At 41.0% G+C, this 10,471-nt stretch overlaps 1 protein-coding gene across 1 annotated transcript; it reads right to left on the bottom strand.

Moving 5' to 3' along the window:
• Positions 1-3,119: 3,119 nt before the first annotated feature.
• ptgs2b (prostaglandin-endoperoxide synthase 2b) lies at positions 3,120-9,124 on the bottom strand. Its single transcript, XM_014123554.2, has 10 exons — positions 8,993-9,124; positions 8,521-8,637; positions 8,268-8,411; positions 7,934-8,077; positions 7,220-7,401; positions 6,912-6,995; positions 6,557-6,803; positions 5,690-5,976; positions 5,316-5,463; positions 3,120-4,392 (listed from the first exon to the last, which is right to left on the bottom strand). Exons 1-10 carry the CDS (start codon positions 9,054-9,056, stop codon positions 3,980-3,982), a joined length of 1,830 nt encoding a protein of 609 aa, XP_013979029.1. The 5' UTR covers positions 9,057-9,124; the 3' UTR covers positions 3,120-3,979.
• Between the last annotated feature and the right edge of the window lie 1,347 nt (positions 9,125-10,471).

The raw sequence follows: 10,471 nt of genomic DNA, 5'->3' as shown, positions 1-10,471 counted from the left end.
GCTACTTTATACAGAACATTACAGAATGGATAGAGAAGGTCATTGAGCCCATGTGGGTGTCATGGTTTTATGGCATATTACAAACTGGGTGGTTCGAGCCCTGAATGCTGATTGGTTGACAGCCGTGGTATATCAGACCGTATACCACGGGTTTGACAAAACATTTATTTTTACTGCTCTGATTACGTTGGTAACCAGTTTATAATAGCAATAAGGCACCTTGGGGTTTGTGTCGTGCCTAAGAACAGCCCTTAGCCTTGGTATATTGGCCATATACCACACCCCCCGTGCTTTATTGCTTAAGTATAATCCCCAACAGATTCTATGTACGAAGCACTCACCATATCTAGCATGAGCATGGACGATTGTCTCTACATAGTAAGATGTAGTGGCCCTTGTGTCCTGAGAACTGAAACACTTTCCAGTGGGATTTAACATATTTACTTTGTCTGCAGGCTTTGATCCATTGTAATGAAGATGCTTGAACAGAATCTCTCTCCCTCTCCCACGCTCTCTGTAGTTGTCCGGAGCGTACTGTGCCGTTTTCCCAGCTCCGTAGGTAGGACATGTGGAAACACAAGGGTTAGAAACAAAAGGGTTAGAATTAGGTTTAGGGTTGTCACGCCCAGGGGCGGAAATCCCGGGGGGGACGGGGGGGACACGACCCCCCCATCCTGGGAAAAATATGATTTGTCCCCCCCAATGTATCACTGAAACATAACTATGTCATTTAAATAATATTAATAATACGCAATGAAAGCAATTGTGCTGATTATAGACACTTAATAGCGCGTTTTTAAGTTTCAAAAGATTGCGACCCCCCCACCCTTTGCCTCACAATGGTTAGATCCACTGCCAGTTCCTTATTTGGCAAGGTAACAGAGGGGTGGTATCCACTGTCTGAAAGGCACTCAATGAACGTAACTGACGTGAGGTTAATCCAGTCAATCGCGCACACACACTAGCTGAATATGCAGAGCTAGCGGGCAAATATTAACTATTAAGCTAGCTAGTACCTATTCCATTTATGTGGCCTCGTCAAAGATGGAATCTTTGCTATCGTCAATTTATTCCAAGATCAGCATGCAGATGATGTAAGTTAGTGCTTCAAAGTCCCTGTGATAAGGTTAGCGATAAACTGAAGTCCAAACTGAACAGAACTACACTCTCTTCTACCATTGTCTTAAATATATTTAATGGTCTCGTTGCAAAAGCTAAATTGTCGCAAGGGAACTTTTATTTATTTATTTTATTTCACCTTTATTTAACCCGGGTAGCAAAGATTATAGCAAACACCACTGAAACGGAATTGGTGCTCGCTAGCTTCGCAAATTCAGCTATTGTTGGAAGCCAGCCAATATGAAACAGACTATTAAAATTACAAAAGGTTGCAGCATATGTTGTGTAAATGGTGAACTCATACAGCTATCAACTCTTGTCATTTTAATCCGTTTCACATTTGCTAGCTACCTTTTAGATCGAAGCCCAAATAGAATGATAAAAGATAAGATGATAGAAGCCCATCTCCTACTGTAAATAACCTACACACTGTGTGTGTGTGTAGCCAGCCAGCCAGGTAGAAAAATGGCAGAAAAATAAAAGACGGACATCAGAGTATTTTTCAGTACACCAAAACGCAAAGTAAGAACCCTAGTAGCCTAATATCTCAAAGACTAGTTGATAAAATGTTCATAAGAAAGAAATTAAATTCTAATGGAAATGTTTCACAATGATGTCATTAGGCAGAGCAGGCAACAGATGGCACACAGACAGCAGAGTTGGGGACAGATATGCAGGGACAGACTGGCAGAGACAGGGAGTCTCAGCTAAGTTTGTTGAGTCTTTGTTTGGCAACATTATGAAAGGTTCTCAATTTTTTTTACTTGTATAATAGGAACATAATTGGAAAATGCCATGGATACCCCCACTCTCAACTTAAACTGGTGACTGAACTAAGATTTGTTAAAGGCAATGGTATTGCTGTTGTGATTAGTTGTGTAGTTTTGGGTACCGGTAGTTAGGAGTACGGCAAACACCTTATTTCTTTGGTTCCTCAATATACATTTACCATATTAAACGTAGGCTATGTGTTACAGCACTACTTTTGGTGTCCCCCTCAGGAATTGCTCTTGAGAAAATTTCATGTAATTGTCCCCTCCAAAGTTGATATCAGATTTTCGCCCCTGGTCACGCCTACTCCCACTCCCCCTCTCCAGTGGTCGACATCACCGGTCTACTAACCACCGGCCCTGGCAACCATTATTACGCACACCTGCACCCCATCATTATGCACACCTGGACCTAATCAGCACCTTGATTACCTTCCCTTTATTTAGCCCTCAGTAGCCTCAGTCATCAGACAGTTTTGTTTTACGTTCTCTTGTTTTGTTAATCTGCATTTATTAATTGTGAAACTCTCCTTCTGCACCCGCTTCCTGACGTATACGTAACAAGGGTTAGGGTTAGGAGCTAGGGTTCGTTTTAGGGTTAGGAGGTAACCTTAGGTTTAGGGTTAGGGTACGGGTTAGGTTAAGGGGAAATTGGATTTTGAAAGTGTGTCCCCACAATGTTAGTTGTACAAGACTGTGTGTGTGTGTGTCCCAATGTAAAACAAACTTCTGCAGCAGATATGGAGGACAAAAATGGAGAGAGAGAGAAAGAGAGAGAAAACACAAACAGACCCCACAGAGCCCCAGGACTGCAACACAATTACACCCAAACAAGAAAACAAAAAGATAATTACTTGACACATTGAAAATAATTTACCCAAAAACAGAGCATACTAGAACGCTATTAGTCGCTAAACAGAGAGTACACAGTACACAGTACCCCAGAGGAGGTTGGTGGTACCTTAATTGGGGAGGACGGGCTCGTGGTAATGGCTGGAGTGGAATGGTGTCAAATACATCAAACACATGGTTTGATGCCATTCCATTTGCTCCACTCCATCCATTATTATGTGCTGTCCTCCCCTCACCAGCCTCTACTGCAGTGCACAGTGCCCTCTTAAACAACAATACTTGAGTCAGCAGAGAATATCACAGTAATGCAGCAAGAGGACTGAATCTGAATAGGGCTGCATGGTCATTACGTAAATGTGGAAAGATGAGGGAGTCATGTTTGTATTTCATTAGATGGTGTTTTATTAAAACAATAAGGAGTCAGCTCAAGTATTTTAACAACACACTAAGAAAATACTTTAAGGGTTACAGTATCATAGTACAATGACTTGTATCTATTAGCTTTAGGTACAGTATTTTACCTGCTATATTTTCCCTTGCACCGAGGAGAAAACAGTTAGGTGGAATGTAACATTGTAACATGCAGTTAAGGCAGAACATAACGTATCAGGTTGTAAACTAAATGTGTTAAATTCAAGTATCAGTTTTAAAACAAAGTCAACTTACATACATAAACAATATTGCCAGTGCTATTTTCTGAGGTCAATAACAGAACATCATTTATTAAAACTGGAATCCTTAATGGTGAAACAGCCACATCCATTCACGATATTACAACAACAAAGACATTAATGCAAACAACAACCCTTTTTTCCCCCTCGGACATCACTGCACACGTGATAGAACAGCCCAATATGTACCATGCTGCTGCAGCCCAATATGTACCATGCTGCTGCAGCCCAATATGTACCATGCTGCTGCAGCCCAATATGTACCATGCTGCTCTGCACCAAAAACCCTGACAATGTGGCAGCCAATGGCGCTGTTTCCCCCTGCTGCGGATTCCATCTTTAAATTAGCTCTTAGAATAAATACAACTAAAAGGATTGGTTTTCTCTGAACTTACAAAAGTAATGTCAAAACAATCAGAGGCAGAAGAAAACATTTCTCAATAACATTTCTCAATAAAGATTCCAGGATGCAATAAATTAAATAAATATTAAAATAAATAAATAAAAAGTTACATTTAAAATACATTTAAAAGTTTTATTCCAGAAACTATTTCAGCTGATGTCTTATCAGAGCTCAGTGGTCCTTTCTTTCAGAAGTACTGTGGGGTTGACATCGTTGCTCCCCGACTGTGCTGTACTGGAATTGATGGTATTGGATCTATTGTCTTCTACGTCGGGCACATGAAAGGATGCCACAGGGCAGGGGCCCTTGACGTTGCTGCACACCAGCCTCTGTAAGGACGCGGTGTTGATGATGTCAAAGCCGATGCTCCCGCCAAAGGTGCTGGGCTTCCAGTACTCTGGTGAGCAAATGGGGTTTCCCATCAGGCCTTTCAGAGAATAGGGGGCACCCATCTCCACCATGGTCTCCCCAAAGATGGCATTGGTTCTGGGCTTCTCCACCAGCAGACCTGGGTAGAGCTCCACAGCATCCACATGCCCATACATCTCCTCCAGCTCTGCAGCCATCTCCTTTTCTCCTGGGAAACACACAGAGAGGAAAGTGTTCCGTTAGTTACTCAACCTGGCTTCTAAAGGAAATGTTACGTTAGTTACTCTACTCAACCTGGCTTCTAAAGGAAATGTTACGTTAGTTACTCTACTCAACCTGGCTTCTAAAGGAAATGTTACATTAGTTACTCTACTCAACCTGGCTTCTAAAGGAAATGTTACGTAAGTTACTCTACTCAACCTGGCTTCTAAAGGAAATGTTACGTTAGTTACTCTACTCAGTTTGAGAGCTGTTTCACAAGGATTTAGAGAGTACGTTTGACAGTCTTGATGCAATACAATATACATGGAAACAGATTCAATCTAAAAGTCCTCCAAACATCTCACTCTTTTACACTGTATCTCTCACACACACAGAAACCCTTCTGGTTAATTCTCACACTCTTATTAAAGAAAATCTTCCTCTTTCTGTGAGGCAGTGCAGAGCCTGTCAACCCCCCAAACACTCCTCTGTTTAGACCTGGCACTCTGCCATCACTAACTGCATTCTGGAACGAAAGTGCACATCTGTTTGCCCCACTGTAGGTTTACTCCAATATAAAACTTATTGGAGTACTTACTATCCCTATACAGGATCTACTGTATCTCCCCAGGCCAGTTTTTTTACTATTTCAAAAAGTTTAAAAAAATGTCACAGTTAAAATGCAAATGTGAACTATGATATAGTATCAGTAACAACTAGAGACACCTTTAGTTATTAGAGTTATTTAGTACCAGTCTTAACTGGTTTTAATGATTTCCTGTCCAAACAGGATAGTAGGATGTTACACCTTCTACTGTTAAACGGAAATTACACGAATTCATCACTACATAATCATCTAACTCAATCTCAATGCTTACAGGGTGATCAGTGTTTATGTTATAGCTGTGATGCTAATGGTGGTTCTCTCACCTGTGAGGTCTTCGAAGGAGGCGTATGGCTTCATGGAGAAGCGTTTCCTATAGGCGTTGAGGGACTGGTAGCGCATCTGTCTGCTGTTCTCTATGGACTTCAGAGCTACCATCATCACTGCAGGGGGGACGTTACGACCTCCAGCAACCTGAGGACGGACAAGGGATAGGAAGTAAGTCGACCAGCCTCAAACAACAATGAGTTTCTCTTTATTTTGAATTACTGACATTCCCTCAGAGTAAACACTGAGGTAAAATAGTTGGATTAAGTTTGCTTAAAACACAATAACATGCAACATCGTCCACCCATACTTCGGCCACCTCAACTGGCCACTCAGAGCCCACAACTTAAATCCCACGCAGAGAGTCTCTTACCCGTCCAGCGATCTGCTTGGTGAAGGATTCCACTAGGTTGGAGATGCCGTGTGTGGTGACCACAGAGGTGTTGAAGACAAACTGTGGGTAGGAGTAGACCTGCTCCTGGATGTGGAAGGCATCAGGCATCAGTGGGTGCCAGTGGTACAGGGTGTTGAACTCTGACGAGATGCGGTTCTGATACTGGAAACGCTCTTTGAAGAGAAGCTCTGGGTCGAACTTCAGCTTGAAGTTGTAGCCGCTCAGGTGCTGCACGTAGTCCTCAATCACAATCTTGATGGTCTCACCTATAAGAAGGAGCAAGGGGAGGGACAATTAGTTAGAGTCTTTTGTTTTCGTTATATTATTTATTTCTTCACCTACCCTTTTACAAGATAGAGCAGTTAGTTAGAAGTTATTAAAAACCTCCATAAAGTCAATTTTAAAATAATGTCTCAGTATTATCAATTCTCACCTACCCCTATTTGTATGGTACCACTGAACTGCCGACACATCAGCCATATTAACAAAGTGACCGACCGACAACTTTAGGAAGCAGCCATTAACACTTAACTATAGAGAAGTTCATGTGAAGGAGAATACCAATCCCTGTAGTCAGACCCATCCAGAGGTAGTGGGGTCATACTTCGGTTCATTAGCTCGCAATATAATCAAATATTGGATCTAGATGTCTCTATTTTAGAAACAAAAAACAGCTGTTTGCAAATTCAGCTAACCTACAGTATTTGATGGGCACAAGTTACAATACACTATGTTAATTCAGATATTATGTAAGATCTGACCACATGAGTATAACCCCATCATATAATTATGAGCAGCAAGTCCTACACCTCTTTTTTCCACATGCTGCTCGCTTAGACTACTCACCAATGAGAATGAGACGCGATGTCTGGAAGAGCCTATCATCATCCCAGTCCGGGTGGACCTCCTTCAGGACATCACAGACGCGGTTGTGTTCCCTCAGCCAGATAGTAGCGTACATCATGAGACCAGGCACCAGGCCGAACGCCTCATGGCCCACAGCGAAGCGGTGAGACTCAGGGACATGGGGAGGGTAGTGCATATCAGCCCCTACCTCTTTCACCGTAGGTGGGTACACCTCTCCATCCAGCACCTAGAGAGAGCAAAGGTGAGAGAAGAGACCGTCAGCTGGAGCTGTGACAAACAGTATAAGTTCAGTGATGTTCAAGGTGGTTTATGGTTGACAAGATCTGTTCAGTACCTGAAACTTCAGCTTGCCATCCTTGAAGAGCCGCAGTTTGTGTTGCCTCTCAAGGTTTTCCCCGTAGATGTGACCAAGGTCCACCTGGAAAACAAGCATCGAAATCAGTCACATAGGCCTATATACATACATCTTCTTTCAGTTAACTCCATCTCTCTGGGTGAAACCATGTTGTATTGTTCAGTGCATGTCTGTTGTGTGCTGTGCTGTGCTGTTGTGTGCTGTGCTGTGCTGTGCTGTGCTGTGCTGTGCTGTGCTGTGCTGTGCTGTGCTGTGTAGTTATGCATATATGTATGTACTCTACCCACCCCGTGGCCCTTGGCTTTAGTGAATGCCGGCCCCATCTTCTGGTCAGATTTGAAGAACTGGTGGGTGAAGTGTTGGGCGAAAAAAGCAAACATCAGGCTGGAACCCTGGGGGTCGGGGATAAATTTCCTCCTGATCAGGAGCTTCTCAGCCAGCATCTTAGCATCAGGTAGCTCTATCTTACCTGCATGGGGGAAATACAATATTTCTGTCAATTTAGAGAACCTCCCTTTCAATTTGAGCTTATACCTGGAATGAATTACTAATCATGACTAAGTTATGGTTTGATTGTTTTTCTTTATATATCTTTCAAATGAACATTTTGCATGGAAACAACCTAACCTGATCCTATGTCCACCAAACCAAAAGCAAGCCTCTGTGAGGTAACAGTATCAAAAAGTGTTGCCTTATATCCGCCATTGCAAAATCTCTGTGTTGAAATCAGTGAAACATCCTTTCTCATTACAATTAGTATGCTACAATCACTGCATGGGAATGCCACTAGAATGCCGGTGTGGCTCAGTGAGTATGAATTTGTGCTGTGATTTTGCATCATCGAAAACCTCCGCGAAGCAGCCAACTCTACGCTACAAGGACTGTCAGGCATGTGCATGATGTAATGGAGGTTTTTAAAAGAAATCTGAGAGAACAGGTTTGGAGAGAGAGAGAGAGAGAGAGAGAGAGAGAGAGAGAGAGAGAGAGAGAGAGAGAATTACCTACGACTCCCATAGGGGTTGGGCAATCCTTGGGCAGAGGAGGGAGGGTGCGTGTGTAGTAGGACAGGTTGGAGTAGGCTTCCCAGCTTTTATAATTATAGTCCGCATTGAAGGTCGGTGGACTGTCGATCAGATGAGAGCGGGCTTGAGAGAGAGCGAGAACAAAATTGATTAACATGAACTCAAAATAAACAGGGATGACTTTCTATGTTATTGTAACCCTAATTATCAAATAGTTTTGACAAAGCAAAACTTCACATCAATAGTTTTGACATTGTCAAATGGCAAGAGAGTAAAGCTAATGAAGACTATGACATTATTGAACTCAACTCACATGTCAGAACATATCTCATGATAGCATCCCTGAGGAATGAAATGCTGTTGATGATGTTCCAGAACGCCTTGTAGTTGGTGAGGAGATAATGCACTGTGTTCGGGGTAGGCTTCAGAGACACTTTAATCCACGTGAAAAATTCAGCTGTCAAATCCGAATAAAAACATATTAATTAAGAGTCTAGAGAGAAAAGATTGAGTTGTTTTGATGTTGATTTTTATACAGCTATCGGTATATATTGGATGTACGTTACGTTGTGTGCAGTTGTGGCCATAGAATCCAGTGCGTGTGCAGTCGCACTCATAGTCCTCTGAGCCCATGGCAGTACACACGCCGCGGTTCAGGCATGGTTGCGAACAGCAAGGGTTGCCTGCATAGACACATTTTTGGTTAGGTTAGACTGAGTGTGATAAAAATTATGATCACAAAAACGTGTCATTATCTGATCATTTCTATGTACATATAGACCTACATACTGTATCAAATCATTCACATAGATAGGCCTATATATCCAAATATAGCCTAGGCTATCAAATCCAAAATATGTTTTTTGATATAGCATAAAAAGAAACTCATAATGCTTCGATAGCTGATTGAATAATGGTTAGAAGAGTCAATACCATTTTTAGACACATTTTGTTAACACGTTGCACATATGATATGTTCAAACGAACACATTTAAACTGAATCAAAGTTTAATAACTTATATCTCATCATGTTCTTACCTCCTTCGCAGACAAATATTATGCCCAGAGGCAGAAATAGAAGCGCGGATATGATTCCGTTCATTCCAATGTCTTTTCTCGACAGCGCAACTCTGTTTTTCTCTTCCGTTTGAGGTATCCAACTCTGAGGTTGTGAATGAACCTGTGTGCGGCGAGGACACGTTTTATAATACTTGATGTGGGCGTGAATTTGACAGACTGAGCTATTGGCTCAACCTCTGGTCTTTATCGATAGATTACGATTTAGAACTGACCAGTGGAAATATTTGTAATGAGGATTTAACACCAATTTTGGTAATAATAAACAATCTCAGTCAAATGAATATTAATTAAGCTATAGGAAATAATCAGCAATTACTCACAATTATTCATAGACCTAATGATGGGGAAGAGTGGGGTAAATAGAGACAAAGTAAATTAAGCTAACCTTGTTTATAGGAAACCATACCCCAAATTAATAATTTGACCAAATGTGTTGGAAAAGGTTATCATTTCATATATTATGTGAAGGAAGAAACCACGTAGAAAAAGTTGTAAGCAAGTTAGGTCCAAAAAACAGATTTTCACCAAGTCAAATTAATTTATTGTGTTAGAGGTTTCTTGATGCTTGTTTCTAAACCAAAACAGATCATTTTAAGATTGTTCTATACATCAGTTGGGGTCTCTATATATGAGGTCCTAAAGCTAGCATGAAAGCTCATCCTTGTAGCTGTGTGGGCTAATATAGTCAAAATGTTTGCCTTAGGGAAGGTTGAGCCAATGACCTTGGGGTAAACTGAGCCAAAGGTTGAGCCAATTGAAATGTTTTCATCCCAAGCATCATGCAAGGCAATATCGCTGGGATATGAGGGAACAACAAGGCCTGGCCTATGTTAAGAGGGTTATTAAAAATGACTAATACTTTATACCCGGGGTGCGATGTGCCAACAGACCACTGTAATGTTTACATTCATTCTGATGATTTCCAGGGATACACAACATCCTGAAATATATATAGATATATTTGTTAGAAAGAATACTATATTTCCCTTGGCAAAGTAATGCTGAATTTTTTTTTTAAATAGCTCAACTTATCTTACTCTCCCCTATATGGAATGATAATAAAGGACTATTTGATTTAATTGATTTCCTATTGATTTCCACACATTTTTTGTTATTGAGGTTACAGAATAAATATATATATTACAGTAATGTGACTGCTGAATTCCGCCAAATTAATGTTATTTCATTGTTTTATGTATTATGTTGCTAATTTAATCTTACTTTCAATGTCTGAATCTCAATTCTAATAATTTTGTTTGTCAACGAATAATGTCCACATTTATTTTATAGGCTCCTCATATTGTCAGACTTTTCAAGTAAATCTTGGTATGGGTGCTTGGGGGGAAACACTTTGTAGGCCTAATCTCTAAATATTTTTGGCAGACCACCAGCCAACATCTACATCACAACAACATCACAAGATCAACTAGCAAATAA

Source organism: Salmo salar, chromosome ssa10 (assembly GCF_905237065.1).
Source record: "Salmo salar chromosome ssa10, Ssal_v3.1, whole genome shotgun sequence".
In the NCBI taxonomy this organism is placed as follows: domain Eukaryota; kingdom Metazoa; phylum Chordata; class Actinopteri; order Salmoniformes; family Salmonidae; genus Salmo; species Salmo salar.
This window is presented reverse-complemented; position numbering and strand designations above follow the sequence as displayed.

What these genes read in the sequence shown, in the direction of transcription:
- ptgs2b (XM_014123554.2), bottom strand. Translation starts at nt 9,056, where the DNA reads ATGAACGGAATCATATCCGCGCTTCTATTTCTGCCTCTGGGCATAATA. An exon ending in AATATTTGTCTGCGAAGGAG is followed by an intron (nt 8,638 to 8,992) that starts GTAAGAACATGA and finishes GTGTCTATGCAG; the next exon opens with GCAACCCTTGCTGTTCGCAA. An exon ending in ATCGCGTCTCATTCTCATTG is followed by an intron (nt 5,977 to 6,556) that starts GTGAGTAGTCTA and finishes TCCTTCTTATAG; the next exon opens with GTGAGACCATCAAGATTGTG.